Source organism: Lepidothrix coronata, unplaced genomic scaffold (assembly GCF_001604755.1).
Source record: "Lepidothrix coronata isolate B3197 unplaced genomic scaffold, Lepidothrix_coronata-1.0 Scaffold88, whole genome shotgun sequence".
NCBI lineage: Eukaryota > Metazoa > Chordata > Aves > Passeriformes > Pipridae > Lepidothrix > Lepidothrix coronata.
Genome location: NW_016690268.1, coordinates 1,805,357 through 1,823,098, shown reverse-complemented (window position 1 = coordinate 1,823,098; position 17,742 = coordinate 1,805,357). Strand labels below are relative to the sequence as shown.

At 37.7% G+C, this 17,742-nt stretch overlaps 1 protein-coding gene across 6 annotated transcripts in view; it reads left to right on the top strand.

Moving 5' to 3' along the window:
* The window catches only part of ABCC4 (ATP binding cassette subfamily C member 4), a 148,191-nt gene that overhangs the window by 105,979 nt on the left and 24,470 nt on the right, over window positions 1-17,742 (top strand). For all 6 annotated transcript variants that reach the window (XM_017821090.1, XM_017821091.1, XM_017821094.1 and 3 more), the window contains 5 exons: window positions 1,376-1,476; window positions 3,383-3,574; window positions 7,674-7,829; window positions 11,889-11,978; window positions 12,462-12,634. In XM_017821090.1, coding sequence (XP_017676579.1) covers window positions 1,376-1,476; window positions 3,383-3,574; window positions 7,674-7,829; window positions 11,889-11,978; window positions 12,462-12,634 — 712 coding nt within the window. The remainder of the gene's footprint in view (window positions 1-1,375; window positions 1,477-3,382; window positions 3,575-7,673; window positions 7,830-11,888; window positions 11,979-12,461; window positions 12,635-17,742) is intronic.

The following is a 17,742-nucleotide window of genomic DNA, read 5'->3' as shown; positions in this document are numbered from 1 at the left end:
TGTTTAAAGGCTGTAATTAAGTTAAATGTTTCTTTCTAGATCATGATCTCTTCCTCAGTCTAGGGCATTGGGGCTGTATCTGCTTTCCTGCAAATACATCTTCTGGACTGAGGCATGCATCTGTCATCATCCCCAAATGTGCAAACAAACCTGAAGATCTCTAGTCTTCACTTCTGAGATTCTGGCTTTCAGAGTGATAACAACAAATAAATCCTTTTCATTTTCCCCACCTTTGTCTATCTTTTTGGGCCTACAGGGCTTTGCTTTTCATACTGAAACACCCATGGAGCTGCCTCTTAACAACTTCTTTCCTTTCTACACATGGTACAGTAGGTCAAAAGGCAAGCTAAAGTTTCTAGGGATGCTCTTCCCCTATCTTGGATCAGTGGAATAGGCCAGTTTCAGAAAGAAAATTGCCTCGTAATAATACATTTTATGTTCACTGTCACTCATGAACTGTCATTAGAGCATGCATCATCCAGGATGTAATTGGGTTACATGTACTAGAATGAGATAGTAATCTAAAACATGAAGGAAGAAACAATTATCTTGGACATGAAAATTAATGCTAATTTGCTGGTTTTGTTTCTTTTCTTTTTTCTTTGGATAAGTTCTGTATATGCACGTGTGTTTTAAAATCTGAGTGCCGTACTGCACAATACTGCAAATTTTGAGCTAGGTTTAATGTTACTAGAATGCAAAAAGACAAGTCAAAACAATGGTCCGGAATCTTTCCTTGCCTCTGGATAAGGAGTAGCTCTCTTGAAGTCAATAGGACTATGTTAGGATAAAGTTCAAGTAAGTCAGAGGACAATCATGCTTAGTATCAGGGCAGACAGAATCCATATATTTTGTGAGAGTAGACCCACTGAACACAGTAAATGCTTTATAAAAAGGGGAAGAAATATTCTGCACTGTTATTTTTATCTGATCGCTTACAAGAGTACAAAGTTGATGTGAGTGTTCGTAACTAATTTTGAAATCATTTTATGCTAATTTTTTGCTTAGGTTTAGGGGCTTATCTAATTCCCTTAGAAAAAAAGTGAAGAGTTAACTAGTGCTCAGCCAGATAGGGATGACCCTAACAGGCTATGTAAGTCTGGTCTTGAGACTGAACCTCAGATAAAATGCTAGGCCAAGGAGAATTGGGATTATCTTCTCAAATAGATGTTTTCCGAAATGTACGAAAGAAATGCAGCAAGTTGCCGTTCTGCCTGGAGCTGCTCATTGTACAGATAGCAAGTACTACGTAACCAAATAAAATTCTGTCTGTGATGCTTCCATCATGTAAGGAACCTCATGAAAGTGAACTTTAATGGGATTTTGTGTAGTTACCAGTGTACCTATTTGAGTCTCTTTTTCCTCTCTTCTGCAGCTCTGAATGCGGGGCAGGTTGGTTTGGCGCTATCCTATGCAATCACCCTCATGGGAACATTCCAGTGGGGTGTTAGACAAAGTGCTGAAGTTGAAAACCTGGTAATGTTTGTTTATTCCTTTTCTCCTGGTTACTTTTCGTCCTTGTGACACAAAGCTTAAGGATGAGATTCTTCTTATTTAACTTAGGGTAATAATATCTTAGCAGGCCATTGAGGCGCTATTCTACAGCCCATAAAGAAAAATAGCTTATCTTAGGGTGTAATTTGTCTGACTGATTTTGAATATTTTTCAAGAGGAATTGTGTCCGGAGACTGTCCTTCTCCATTCACAGTAAGGGAGGCTTTATAATCTCTCTTTACAGCAGAAAGAAGACTGTCTAGTTATAGTGTAGACAATTGCATTGCAACTTGCTAAAATTACAATAAAGGAATTCCTCTCTATAAGGAAGATTTAATTTTTTTTTCATATTTGATATTTGTAATTTATTATTATTTATGATTGCAATTTAGAATTTATATTCCTCATGGCATTTTTAGAGTCCTGTGATTTTGTTGTAAAGGCTCGTGTCTTCTTAATTTGTTCTAGGTTAACACATATTTGAAAGTATTTGTTTATATTCACTTGAGAAGGTTGTGTGTTTTCCAAATATATAACATAAAACACTTTCTACCAATTCACAATATTTACTAGCATTTTCTAATTTGCCTGTTTACTTTCTAAAGTTAATATATAAGAAAAATAGACTGTGAAAAGAACATGCTTAGCATAAACCTGGGATTTTTTGTGTTGTGTTGACAACTGAAGATTATTTTGAATTACAATTTGCTGTCCATAGTCTAGGAAATATGTGTAGTCCTTCTGTAGAAGTTACAAAGCCATGTTTAATAACAAATAAAATTAATAATAATAACATAAGGGTTTTTTTCTTTTGGCTAGCACGTTGCTTCTTCAGCACATTTTTCACACATGAATAAACTAGTAGTGACAGACTTTGATGAGAAATGGGAAGAAAGCTTTCAGTTTGTTTCACACCAGTTTGGAAGTTTTGGAAGTGTCTGTGGAACTGTCTTATATACCGAGTTGCTTTCTTAGAGGCTGTAATTCAGGAATACTTTGGAGGAGAAGGGCTTGCCATTCACTAAGCTGGCTTTGATGTGGAATGATGATCATTTTATAGAGCTATGATTAGCATCAACTTCTTTGACAAGTAGACATCTATCAAAAATCTCTTGTTATTAAAGGAGTCAAGAACGTTTTCTCTCTATTCTGTCGTGAGCTGGTCCAGGGAAGTGATTGTCCTACTCTACCCTGTGCTAGTGCACCCTCGCCTTGAGTTCTGTGTGCAGTTTTGAGAGCCGCAATATAAGAAAGATATAAAGCTGTTAGAGAGCATCCAAAGGAAACCTACAAATATGGTGAAGGGCCTTGAGGGGAAGCTGAGGTCACTTGGTCAGTTCAGCCGGAAGAGGAGACTGAGGGGAGACCTCATTGCAGTCTACAACTTTCCTTGAGGGAAGGAGGAGGGGCAGGCACTGATCTCTGTGACAGGACCTGAGAGAATGGCATGAAGCTGTGCCAGGGGAGGTTTAGGTTGGATATTAGAAAAAAATTCTTCAACGTGAGGGTGGTTGGGCACTGGAACAGGCTCTCCAGGGAAGTGATCATGGCACCAAGCCTGCCAGCTTAAAAAGTGTTTGGCCAATGCTCTCAGGAATTTAGATTTGTAGTTAATCCCACTGATTAGAAATGAATGTTTATGTGTGGTTTTATGTATCATGGTAGATCTGAATCTGTAGTAGGACATGAGATACATTCTTTCCACTTCTTCAGTTTAATAAAGGGGGCATATAATGGGACCAAATACTCTTATCTGTGATTAAAAGAAACATGGCAGAATAATTTGCATTGAATCTATGTAGTCAAAATACATTTATATGTGTGCAATATCTGCTATATATGCAATAGGATGAAGTTCATGTATATATGTGTTCTTTCCTCCCGGTAGATGATATCAGTAGAACGAGTAATGGAATACACAGAACTTGAGAAAGAAGCTCCGTGGGAGACCAACAAACATCCTCCACCAGAATGGCCTAACCAAGGAATGATAGCATTTGAAAATGTTAACTTCACTTACAGTCTAGATGGACCTTTGGTCTTAAGACATTTGTCTGTTGTAATTAAACCAAGAGAAAAGGTATGTATATGGCCGTCTTCAGATATTCACAGAAATTAAGCAAAGATGGTAAATTGACAGGAAGCTGTGTGCTAGAAATACATTATAAAATACATGGATGTTTGGAAAATAGTAAGTGTTCTTTTAAAAAATAAGTTTTAGTCATATTTAATAACAGAAGTTAGAGCCTTTTTATTTCCTGTAAGTGTAGCATAAATGAATCCAGGAGCATGGTATTTCCGTCTGTTAAAACAAAGGATTAAATGTATCTGATAATTTTCTAAAAAAATCTGGGATTCTTCAGAAAGTGACAGACTTTGAAAATATCGGCTGAGCCCAAAATATATGTTCAAATCCAAAGCAAATGGAACTGCATTAGGAAATTTGGGATTCGGTAAATACCTTTGGAACAAACAGACAAGGTGAGCAAAACCAATTGAAAATAAGGAATGTACCTGCCCTTACACTGAGCCCCAAATGGAAGAGAGAAGAAATACAAATCAGTTGCATAACTTTAGAATTTGGAATTTTATTTCAGTTCCTTTCGGCTACCAATCTAATTAACTATTGCCATTAATTAGATTGGTAGCCAAAAGAAACATAGAAATAAAACTCTTCCTCCTCTGCAAATTTGACTCTTCCTCCCCAATTTTGATGCTATTCCAGTTGAAAGAGTGCTGCAGGGAAGGTCTCCCCCACAGACAACATTAAATTAGAGCCCTGCAGTGTTAATTTGTGCTTTGCTACATTTCAAATGCACGTGTACTTTTTGATTAGGATGTCTTCCCTAGGAGACTGGTTCAACTCTGGCCTCATTTCCCTGGCCTCATTTGTAACATGCATTTCCATTCACAACCAACCCTGTTTCTTTCCTCAAGTGGACCTGTTAATAACATGCATGTTACAAAAATTCAGCCCAGCCTTGCTGCATAGAGTTGATCTCCTGAAATAATGTAGGAGTTAAAAATGGTATCTGAGAAGAGCCATATGGGTCGTCTCCTTAGCTGTTATATGTTATTCCAATGTAATAGCAGACAAAAAGTTTTACGTTTCTTAGAGAGAGACAGAAATAAAATAAAAAATGGAAGCAAGGGATATTAGCAATGTATGACTCAGTCCTTGGTGGAGGCAGGAGAGGGAGGGATGACAGGGGGTATTTATTTTTGCTGAGCAGTTATGCTGTGGTTTTGTCATCCTGAGGTGAATTTGCCCAGCTTGAAACTGTAGCCAAGACCTTTGTGTTGTTTTCTGTGATGTTTTGCACAATACTGCAGTAGACTACCACTGTATAAATCTCGCAAGCATCTATCCTTATATTGGTTTTAATTATGGAGAAGCATCTTCTTCACAACCAGGTTTACAGATCTGCTAGAAATTCTGCCCATGCTGCTGTCAGTGAGAGCTCTTATGCCTATTCAGGCCCCCAGCTTATAGAGAATTCTGGTAGGTGCAATGCTACTGGCAGGATGAATGAATTTTAGCTTCTGCTGTGCTTGTAGTTTTTCTTGTTGGCATCCCAGTGCCCAGCTTGGGAAACTGTAGGTACAGCAGGAATGAAGGAGGTGATTGCTAGCAGATCACTCATGGGTTAAGGTCTTCTTTTGATCTGCTTGTGTCAGCATTCAGCATTTCCCTACAGTGAAAGCAGGCTAGGAAGGACTCTCTGTTTTAACCATCTTTGCTAATGTAGTGTAGTCTGACAGAGAAAGACCAGTGAGAAGCAGAGCTGTGCCATCAGCTGGCAGTGATTAACCTCTTTTGCTACTATAGCTGCAGCTGGAGAAGGTCAGCACGTGTAACATTGGGTTTTAAACACTACTGTCTTTGTTTAAGGGTGCTTATTGGCTAATATACTGTTAAATGTACCTTTTCCTGACAGATCCTAATTCTGTGGGCTACATGAAAAAGTTAGGAGGGTGAGGGTCTAAATTTACAGCATGGCAGCTGTTCACGTAAATACTCTCACAGCATAGCACGAAAGGGAGGTTGCCTGAGGGGCAATGACGACATGGGCATTTTCAATGGAGTAGCTGACGTGCTGTAAATCTCACTTATTTTTTTTTTTGCAGCTCTAGTTTGAAGTATGGGTGACACTTGAGTAATGATGAGCCCAGCATAGCAGGTGTACTCCTGTGCATGCACATGGCTTATATCAGGCAACAAAATCCTGGCCATGTGATTCCTCCTAAGTGGGTGGGACTTCCACTTGCAGACTGTCGCTGCGTTTGCACTGGCTGTGAACATGGTCCTCTGAAGAATAAAATGTTTTAAAAAAAATAAATGTGTATACCAAGAGCTGTTTCAAATTCATGTCAATTTTCAGCAGCCTGTAGTCAGTTGGACCAAAGATACAAATACATTCTTCTAAACGCTGAAGAGCATAGCCCTTTCATTTGATGCCAAACTGAAAGTGGGATTTTGACAATATGCAGAGCAGCTGCATTTTTATTTTAAGTATCAATGTATTTTTTATGGTTTTTTTTCTTTATATCCTTAATACAATACTTTATATCACTGACATTTGCAAAGAAACAATTGAACTTTTGTTTTCACAACTCTGCGTTCTTCATTCAGCATTTTCTTTCTGAGCTGCAGTTTATCTGTTCAGAACCATTTTTCTATTGTTTCACTGATATAATTTAGAATACTAGACATTTTATCATTTATTGTAACAGATTTGCTTAAATCAGTCTGCTTCTTTAATAATAAGCACTGTAGAAATGTTAATTAGTTTATATACAATAGTAAAATAACGAATAGCTGGCTGAAATTGTTGACTCGGAAGATAGAAGTAGAAAATGCATTTTGGATTATGCGGCATAAGTTGCTCCTAGAAGTATACTTTTTTAGTATCTTGTGTATTTTTTATCAAATGTAGGCACTGCTGTTTTGTCTGAACTTAAGTGTCTCTGACTGTTCAAAAGTTTCTCCTTGCTCTTTGATGCAGTTTCCTGTGCTTAATTTCATTTCAGCAGTCATTGCTGCATACATCTGAGTCTCAGGCAATGGGTAATTGCCCTCTGATGTCTGTATGTATACTCATGAAGGTTTTCATGTTTCTTCCTCCATTTTGCACTCCAATCACTTTGCCAGGCCATATTATACATGTTTAATCATCATAAATCCTTCTTCATCAAATCAGTATCTCCAACCCATATTAACTTTAAGTTGCTTTGCTCTGAACTCTTTCCAGTGTGTTGATTTCTTTCTGGAAATATAGCAATTATAACAGAATGCAGGAAATACCAAATTCTACCAGATCAGATCTGTGTAGAGGGTTAAACCCATTATCTTCCCTGATAACAATTGATTACTGTACATTGTTTGCTCTAAGAATCCTTTACCGAAGACAACGTTAAAAAAAAAGAAGAAATATTTGCAGGTCTTAGCCCCTTGTCATTAAAGTTATCAATCCCATATTTTGCATTGTTTCTTTTTTCTGAAAGCTTTGATTTTTTTCAGATTACATATGTCTTCCAGTTTTTCTTTGGGAACAAATAGAAGCCTATATCTCTGTGATGTTATTATTCCCTATTTCTCTTGTTTGGAAAGGAATTTCAGCTTGCTCACATGGCCTTGTAGTTTCAACACATGTTGAAGATTTAAGAAGTATGAATATGGTTTATAATCCTGCTACTTTAAAGTCCTTCACCTTAACCACGCTAACCAAGATCAGTCTCAATTATTTAAATTGGGAATACATTTTTCCCAGAGTGCTTTATGGGAGTCCTTTTTTGGGTTGAGAAGTAGATGCATGCCTGAAATGATTTGCCTAACATCACCTAGCAAATCAGGTTTAGTATAAAAATCAGCAGCCTTGAACACATTACTATGCATTGAACCACTTTATCTTGTTTACACAACAAGACACCACACATTAAGGGAAAATCTTTCACCTTTGAATATGATCCAAGAGATTGTTGTGTATCCACATGTCACCTGAATCCAAACTGATTTAGGGGAGAGGGGGTTTTTCCTCTTGAAAGAATGTTAATTATGAAAAAGTTTTATTTGGTGCTTTCTACTCTAAATCCTGTGATGTTGTTAAAATGTTGCTTGACATATTAATTTATCCTGAAAAGCTCACAGTTTAATTGTACAGGCTTGGCTTGCTCTGTAGGTTGGAATAGTGGGAAGAACTGGAGCTGGGAAAAGCTCTCTGATAGCAGCCCTCTTTCGCTTGGCGGAACCCGAAGGAAGGATTTGGATTGATAAGTACTTGACATCAGAGCTAGGACTCCATGACTTGAGGAAGAAAATTTCAATTATACCTCAGGTAAGAGAGTGACTTGGTCTGCTGTAAACATTTTCAGTATAATACCGTAGTATTTAAAGTGCTTTGCTGGGATATGTTCCCCCTGCATCCCTTTATGCAGTAGACATAAAAACTATAGCGAGGCATTATTCTTACTTGAGTCAGGTCTTGATTATTTTAAGATAAATAGAATCAATTTTGGGGACTGGAGCATTTTCTTTCTAGTTTTGTACCCTGTCTGTTCATCTGAAATACCTGTGTGTAGGGTGTTTGCAGTGTGCTGTCCTCCTATAGTCTGGGAAAGGCAGAGAAATCTGACAAGTCTATACCAATCTTCAGCAGTCCTCTGAAGTCACTTGAACCTTTCACAGCAATTCCTGCCTGATGCGTTGCCTGAAGCTTCCTTAGTAAGGAACTCTGAAGGACCACTTTCATCTCTGTAGTCAAGCCAGTACAAACTGACTGATGCTATATCTAGAAAGAGCAAATGTGCCACCTAGAAGTGAGCTGTCAGCTTTTGCGTTATTGGGAGAAAGTTGGACAGGAGAAGACTGGGGGAACAGACAAAAGAGTGGGTCATTATGACCCATAAACAGAAACTTGCTGAATTTTAGAAGCTGAATGCAGGAAAGGCTGCAGTACAGGAGTAAAAACCAACTAAGACCATGTTGGGAATAGCCTTGTCTCTCATGCTGGTGTAGAAGAAAGGATCTTCAAAGAAGTCCAGAAGGTCACAGGTCTCCTCTTTATGGTCTTACTTTCAAATAAGTCATTGAATCAGAGATGGGTTATGTATAACCTTAAAACATCAGAAGGCAAAGTCTGTGCAGGTTACTGTTTTGTGAGGGCTCTGGTCTCTTCTGTGATCATTTGCTGTCCACTGGAGAGGGAGGAAGAGGGAAAAACTCGCATGCTGCAAATGTGAAGTCATGTTTTTGGAAAATAATTCATTTTGTCTGTTCTGTCAGGTAGACTGAACAGTAGGCTGGAAACCAGAGGAATTTTTTTGCCATGTTCAGCATTATTTCTCAGATCTTTGTGTCTTATTATGGAAGCTGTATTTAAGAGTCCTTACACCAACTTTATGTCTGAAGCTGTGCTAGCTCGTTTTCAGGATAGCATTTAGAGTGTTATTTTCTTTAAATTGAGAATCTAATACAAATTATAATAAACAGTGGTTCTATGCCTCTCTTGATTACCTTCCTTTCACTGCCCCACCCCCCAAGAATAAGAGTCAAAGCAAAGAAACACATATGCTATTTTAAAATTAAATAAATTAAAAAATAGGTGCTTGCGCAGCAATTATGTTGTTGCCTAATGTTGCAGGATGTCTTTGGTTTCTGCATGCTGAAGGCTACTGCACAGTGGAAGTGCTCACTGGAACTAGTCATCTTTTGTATGTAAAGAGCAGTTTACATAGATTTAAGTTCTTTTGTTTGTTTTTTTTGTGTGAAGTGTTCCTTTCTTCTGAAAGCAGATGATCATCAGTTCATTCAAGGTCTACAGCTTTTTGAAAGCCTTGCCCTTGGCTATTGTGGGTGATTTTTATGTTTTGAAGAATTCAACTAAATTTGAACAAAATAGGGCACTGAGAGAGGAAAACTGCAGGTCAAATACAGTTTCTACGTGTCGAGTGATATAGATGCTCAAAGTTCACTGCATTTGATTATACATGAGGGGTTTTTTCATGCACAGGTCTGTTGGCATAGTTTTAAAACTGTTTTAATCCAGTGGAATTCTGTAATTTTTGTCAAGGTTTATATCATAGTCCCAAAAGGTTTTAGGTGTCCTAAGGCTAGCAAGTGGCATTTTTTTTCAACGTAAAGGCAGACTTGTTTCTACTAAAATTGTGCAAAACTATGAAATGGTGGTAGTAAGAAGAGGAGAAGGGTTTGGAATAAGGTTTCTACTGTAGTAAACTGAGCGATAGGCATTGTCTTGTACTGTGTTAATTGTTAATAGTGCCAATAATAAAAATAGCAGTGTAACATCAGGTAGTTGTTTTCCTGCAGATATTTTCATAATTACGTGGGAAGCTAAGAAACCAGAGGGAGAGATGCTTATTAGAATTGCAACATAAAACATGCTAAACAGAACCATTCCTAGAGAGTGATGAGGCAAGACTGAAGTTTTCTTGTGTGTAAGTTTAAATACCTACCTGAAGAAATAAAAATGTGCTTAGGCTTCTAATTGCTTGCTTGGATGGAGCTGTGTAAAGGTTGTGTTTGTAAATCTTTTCTATGCAAATGTTGTCTGCCTCTCTGACTGCAAGCATTTTTACAACAATTATTTACAGGTTTGTCTTATTACTTTCTTCTCATAAACCAGGCTGTTTTAAATAATAATCTGTGTCAGAAGTGATAATTAAAAAATATCCTTATCTTCTGTTGCAGTGCATGTCTGTTGTTAGGACTTTTATAGTAGTTATGAACACTTAATAGATTCAGCTCTCATTTTGCCAACCTATAAAAATGGTTTGAAAAGGAAAATAAATGTAACAATACCTTCAAAACACACCAAATGGTGTATTAAAATGTGTATTATTAAACAAATTATTTTCTAGGTGTTTTTGAAGAAAACTTTTTTTAACCTGGAAATATTTTGTTTTAATTCCTTTTGTTCATTCAACAGGTTTTTAGTGATATGTTGATATTGCAGCAGATACTTTCAAATAATTGACATGTTACATCAAGAAGTGTATATATTCTTTGACATTGCTTGTGGCATGTTCTGTCTTTGTTAATTCTTTTATAGCACTCAAATGATTTAGAAATGAAGAGACAATAAAAGGGTTAAGGTTTGAATTCTGTTCTGATTTGCTGCAGGCCTTTGGAGTGGGCATCCCTAGAGTTAGATTGGGCGTAAATCACGACAGAGGTTAATCTCAGAGTAAGCTGAAATTATCCAGTGTAAGTTAGACTTTATTTCTTAGTGGAGAAAAAAAAAAAGAAAATGTTTTGCCTAAAATGTCTCCAGTTTAAAGAAGGCTGACAACATGATGAATGGTCTCCATTTTTGATTAGCACTGTTATGGTTTTTGACTTGTTGTCTTTATGTGTGGTGTTAAGATTAGTTTAGCCCTAAAGTCATGTCACTGCATGACTCAGGTCTGGCAACTCATATTGCTTAAGGAGTTCTGAACCAAAAGTTATCTTCTCACTTCTTAAATACTACATTTTTCAGTGTAAATTAATTTGTGACAGTTTGATTAATTATCTGTTATTGATTTGACTGGGAACTGAAGTAGAACAAAACTTGCTTCGACCACAGGTAAACCCATATTGGTACCTGAGTGGGAGAAGGTACTGATTTGACTCCCTGGTGTATTTTGAGTGAGAGCTTTGCCCAGCAGTGCTCCAGTTCTAAGTAAGCTTGTTTTGATGCTGTGGCAATATAGATTAACTTCAGTGGGTATAGATTTTAAATGGTGAAAGCTGTTCCTCATAGCCCTAATGGTAAAATGGAAGGGCTTTTATGGCATAAAATAAAAAAAAAAAAAAAACCACAAAAAAACCACAACCAAAAAAAAACAAGCAAAAAGCAACCAAACAAAAAAACTCCACAAAAAAACCAAAATACAACCAAATAGAGAAGGAAAACCAGAAAGTCATTGCGACTCTTTGATTCATCTTTGGTTTACGTACTTCAAAAACAGGTTTTCAAAACTGCCCAAATGTAATTTAGGAGTGCGAGCTCATTGACAGTGCTAGCTGTTGGTTTTCGTTAACAATACCAGAGGAATAGCAGTGATTTCATGTAAGTATATATATAGCTTGTGGCGTCAGGACAGTGGCATGTAAATGCCCATTTAAGTACTGACATAACTGTGTACAGCCATTTGCAAACAGACCTGTCCTGTTTGGTAAATTATCTTCATACAGAGTGGTTGAGCATTTACCTCCCCCCATATCCCCCTTAAGCACGCTATTGTAAAATACATTTTTGCATTTCAAAAATGATAGCTGGTTGTTTTGTATTCTGTGCTATTGTTGATATAGGTTAGCTCTGATTATCATTAAATTACCTATTGCATTATAAACCCTGTATTTATAATGGAATGCTCATTTTCCTGGGTTTTAGGAGCCTGTTCTATTCACTGGAACTATGAGGAAAAACTTAGATCCTTTCAATGAATACACTGATGAAGAGCTGTGGAATGCCTTGGAAGAGGTAACTTAATAAATCTAATTATGTACATCTGATATTTACAATCCAAATAACAACAACATTACAGTGCTTGCGTGTGTTAGGTTTTAGATGTTTTCATCAAGTTTGATAAGGGTGTAGCTGTTGATGGAAAAAGGTGTACACTGTTGTATGTGCATTTGTATATGTGTGTGTTTGTGCGTGTGTGCGTAGACAGGTATATTGTTATATAAGTCTTTTATGAAAAAATTATCCTTTGGGATGATGCTTTGGTTATATTTTGATTCATATCTTAGTTTTAATGAACATTAATAGATTCTTAACAATGCGCTTTAATGTTTTTAGAATTCTAATAACTGACACACTGTGTAATCCAACTTGACGCTTGCTCATTTTGTGTCAGAATATAAAAGGCAAACCTTGCATACTTACTGTTGTGTCATCAGATTCACAATAGGTGATTTAAAAGGGAGTTACTCATCCTACAATATGTTGACATGTCAACAGGTGCAACTGAAGGAGGTTGTGGAAGATCTACCTAATAAAATGGAGACGCAGCTGGCAGAATCTGGGTCTAATTTTAGTGTTGGTCAGAGACAGCTGGTGTGTCTTGCCAGAGCAGTTCTAAAAAAAAATCGTATTCTTATCATCGATGAAGCAACAGCAAATGTGGACCCAAGGTAAAACCAAAATCTGTCATGTTAAAGTGAGCTGGATTTTCTTCTAATATGTTCACCTGTACTTGTATTACATGTAGTTTGTATTGCTGTTTTTAGGTTTTTAATGATACCATCATATTTGTCTATTCAAAGTGTGGCCATTGAGCTTTGGCTATGGAGCAGATGCTATAAACTAAGTGCTGAAAATATCCCTAATTTCAGTGCCTTCTCTAGAATAGGGAAATTAATATTCAAAGTTCATTTGTCCTGCAGCCATAGATTAGAAGACAAGAATGTTCTTGGAAATGCATCTCTGTAACTTCAGAATAGCCATGAAACAAGTTTCTGGAAGAAATGTCTGTTGGAAGTAAATAACTAAAAAGTAATTAATTCATCTCAAACTCCCCAAACCCTCTAAAACTAGAAGGGTGAAAAATGGCTAAGCAAAACTGGATGGATACTTCTGGTTATGAGATGCTGTCCTTTCAGATGGCCCAGATGTTGGTGTATTAAGTTGGAGATAAAATAGGGGCAGGGGTAGAAGATAAGCTGTCTTAAACACCACAGGAATTGCAGAACAGATTTGGAGATATTTAGATCTATAGGAGGGACTAATTTGTCATTCGTTACTTTGTCTTGTATAACTCAGACCAGCAGAATTTTCCTGAATTTATTCCTGTTTGAACTAGAGTGTACTTCTAGAAGAACATCCAACCTCAATAGAAAAAAATTCAATGACAACCCTTGTTAAATTGTTCCAATAGCTAAGTACCCCCACTGTTAATTTTTGAAACATTTGAAACGCTGATGGAAATATTTTGGAAACAATACTGTAAACGTACTGCATCAATTAGTCTGAGCTGAATATATAGTTCCAACAAACTATGGCTTGAGGGAGAACTCAAAGTCCAAGGAGGACAATAACACAGCAAGTCCCTCAAACAGATGCATTAAGGATTTTGTATGTCATCTGGGCGTGACTCATTTTTATAACATCTTCTTGGGGGAGAAGTGGTGCCACTAGGGTAGCTTTGCAGTTCAGCTGACAGTGTATTTCTAAAACCTTCCCAGAGGTTCTCTTTTTTTTTCTTTTCCTTTTCTTTTTTACTTTTTTTACTATTAGTTTATTTTTGGCTGAGCTCTGATAGATTAACTCTCTGATTAATCATAGTTGTGGAAATTTAATACCATCTTACTCATCCTCCCTATTTAGGCATCTCACATGTGTGTTCTCAACTTGCACTATACATTTAATTGATCTTGATTAATGTGTACTGCAATATATATTATAATAAGGTAAATGTTTGTTTGTATCAACTCTAAGCATAACAATACAAATAATAACTTGGAACTTCTTCTTTGAATTCAGTTTGCATTACAGTCATTATTACCTTTTCCTTAATGTGTTGGTATAATTAGAGCCAAGTATTTTTTAGCTGTGCAATCTGATAGGACCATCATCAGGAAATGCTGATGTGGGTTGCTTAACTGAGCAGTTAAGGGAGGCATTTTTGGCATGTAAGGAAAACCTCCTCCTCTTCTGATGCACAACCCCCATACCTGGCACCCTTGTCTCTAGCCTGGCGGCAAGCAGACATCATATCAGGCACCTGAGATAGGAAACCATGGGGAGCTGCTGCTGGCTCTGGAGATTGTTTCTTTTTTTGTTTGTTTTTCTGGCTCTTCATCTTTTTGCCTCAGCTATTGCTGCCACCATGTCCCTTCTGCAGCTCCACCTGGAAGCAAGTGTGAGAAGGCAGGGTTTAGGAGTGGAAAGAGGAGAAGGAAGGTGATGTGAGGCAGTGGATGGGACAGCAGGGTGAAAGAGAGGTGGGCACTTTACCCCCCAGGGCTGAGAGTACTCCCCACTGTGTTTCTCCAGCTCGGCTAGGCCATTCTTATCTGCTGCTGGGAGTGAAGGGAAGGAATTTGGAGTTCATCCTTCTCCCTCCTTCTTACATGTTCCAGATCCCATATATACCCATATTATCTGCCTTGCTCCTCATAGCTACCACTTGCTCTGCATGCTGCAGGGGTGTCAGCACTTTTGTGAGGGGGAGGAGGAGCTTACCATAGAGAAGGTTGCCCTAAGTCAGGCTACTTGAATGTTTTATGTGATGACTGACAGACATAAAATTTGATTTTGTCTTCTTGGTCCATTCTCACTCTGAAGAACCAGGGTCATTTTAAAGCAGTTGTTCTGGAAAATTGCATGAGATCTGGAGTGAAAATGCTGAAAATCTTTCTGTAGTCGCTTTGGTGATACACTAAAACAAGATCTTTAGTAACTGAGACTTCTTTAAAATACTGACTTTGTTTAACTTACTGAGCTTTCTGCTCACTGACTGCAGTATTATGCATTAACTTGTATTTTTGCTGCTTACAAAGGACAAAACTCTTTGGGACCAGACCACTGCCACGTTTTTACATTGTTTGTTCATTGAGTCTGGTAAAAATAGACATTGCACATAGTTCAGTTCATTAGCCAACTTAACCTTGTAAGGTTTAAGCTTTTATTACATCTAACTGCTATCTGTAACTCTTTCTCTTTTGGAGAAATTATCTGAAGTCACTCAGGAGTTGTGTAGTGTGAGATATGTTTCCAGGACAATCCACGGGAGAATATTAGGCAGAAGATAATGATTTATCCAGTGTTCTTTCAGCAGCTTGGTTGCTTCTCATTTAGATCATATTTATTCTTGCTTTTTAGATAGTTTTCTTTTTACACAGTCAACTAATTCAGGTTACAACAGATCTTGGGTTGCTGTGAAACTTGGTGTTAGATCTTCAACCTGTGGTGCCTGTGGGAAGCTATACCACCATTTTGTGCTTTCTTATGGTACTGTTTCATGCAATAGGGAGTATCGTGGTTCCCATTTTTATATAATCAGATTAGGGTTGAGCTTTTGTCATCCAGCAGCCCTGGCTTTGGTATTCGGGTTGCATCTTTGGTTTTTAATGTGCCTGAAAGATGATGGGGTTTGATCTACTTAGATGGGTGATGAAATCACTTGACATTTGCCTGGCCACTTGCTCAGTGTGGGCAGGCACCATAAAGAGTCCATTTATGCCCTGAAAAAGGAACAGAAATTATGCTTCCTTTGGTACTTATCTAGCTCTTGTTGGTATATGATATAGTCTCTACTCTGTCAGCACATAATTCTGTATACAGATGCTTTTCTTGCTCTTGTAGATTTTCATGCCTTTCCCATCTTCTTGCCGAGATTCTCTTGGAGCTTACTAATGGTGCTTCTGCCTGCTGTCCCAAAAACTATGCACCAAGATCTACCATGAACCTTAGAGAGGATCTAGCCAAGTGCTAGTCAGCAGACACATCTGCATGAGATTGCATACGGTGATATTTGAAGATGGAGCTATTAAGTCTGTTTCTGTTTACTTTGTAGTCTCATATTAGAACATTTGTCACACTCACAATATGGCCAGCAGTTTCTTAGTAGTGATAAGCTTATATTCAAGAAATATGTGTTTAAGATAATAGTTTGATAGTATCTATCTAAGAACGAGAAATGGTTTTTTGTTGTAAATGCAGGAAGAGGTAGTGCTTTAAAGAATACATGTAATACAAGGAGATAGAATAAATTAATGCAGAGGACAGGGATGTTCAAGGCTGTTCAAGGCATTCTCAGAAAATAGTAGGAATAACCTGAGTTACAAATAATTTTGAGCCCTTTAAAAAGTTGTTTTCAAAGTTCTGAGCAAGCTGTGATTCTGTGTGCTGTGTAGTAGCTCTGCAGGAAACTTCACCTTGAACTTGACTATAAGGAAAGAAAAAGGCCGCTTTTGCACAATTCTAGCGAGTATTAAACCTTTTGTTTCTATTTTGCTGTGTTAACTGTTGCAGAGAACACATCCTGCTGTCTTTATAAGGTTCTTCCATAGTGAGTGTTTCCATGTATGCCCGTGGGTTTTTTTCTTCTTTTGAAGGTAAGAGTAGTCAGGTAATTGAAGCGTTGCTGAGAAGACAGCAAAAAAATATACATGCATTAACATGGGAGTGAAAGCACTGCTATTGCTGTGATGTGGAACATGATGAACGACTTCCTTTTTAAGGAGATAACACACAGAACTAAAGAGCCTGGGTCTATCCTGGCTTCTCCTCCCATCTCTTTCCCTGATTGCATACTGGCCTTGGTTCAAAAGGAGTTGAGGAACACTTGCTTAGCGCCTTTTTCTTTCGCTTCTTTTAGGAAGTAGGAGCAGAAGGACCAAGCCTTCTCGGATTGTGGCCCAGAACAAGCTCATGACAGAACTTAAATGTTTCTGTCCCCAGATGAAGATAGCAGTCAGCATACATGGGAATTCTTACTAAACTGTTTATATCTTCCTCCTCTCTGATGATTCGTCCTGTCATCAGCAAGGATCTATCTATTCCTTTGTCATGCCAATCGCTTCTACTAAGTTTGTAACAGAAGTTACATTTAGTCCTTCAGAGCATGAGCTCCTATTCCTCTCAGTCATCCTGTTCTTCCAAAGTTGTCTGTCCGCTTTTTATTGCAGGTGCCTCTTGACATGGTGGCATCAAAACAATTATTTTTGTGTAGTTCATGAAGTGATACCAAATATTTATTATGTGCAGACAGATTCAGTGTGGAGCGCTACTTCTGTCTAAAAAAATAATACTTAGAGGAAGACATGCTGCATGAATATTTTATGTATTTTATTTTATTTTCCTATTTTTAACAATATGAAGAATTAAGACTTTACAAGCAACTGGTTGCAGCCAGCAGGTCTGCCTAAGTATACAAGTTTATCCAGATACCTCCTTTGTCCTGTTTTAACTGTATCTGCAGCATTTTATTATTCTTCAGTCATATGTAAAAGAACAAATTCATGTTTTAATAGAAATTCTGGAAATGAGTCCCATGCCTTCAAGTGCCTGACTTGTAGGCTGGAGATTCCTTAGCCCAACTAACCCCAGTATATTTTGAGTTCTTTGTGGCATCCTTCCATCTTGGATTGGAATTTTGGTTTCTGTACCTTTTTCTCCGTTGCTACTACTCATTAGGGTTTTTTGAAGGCTGATGGGAAATATGTGAGTATTCATATGGCCTGGCTTTGTGCCTAGGTTGGGAGCCAAGGCTACCTATGCAGTGTGGGCTGTCAGGTGC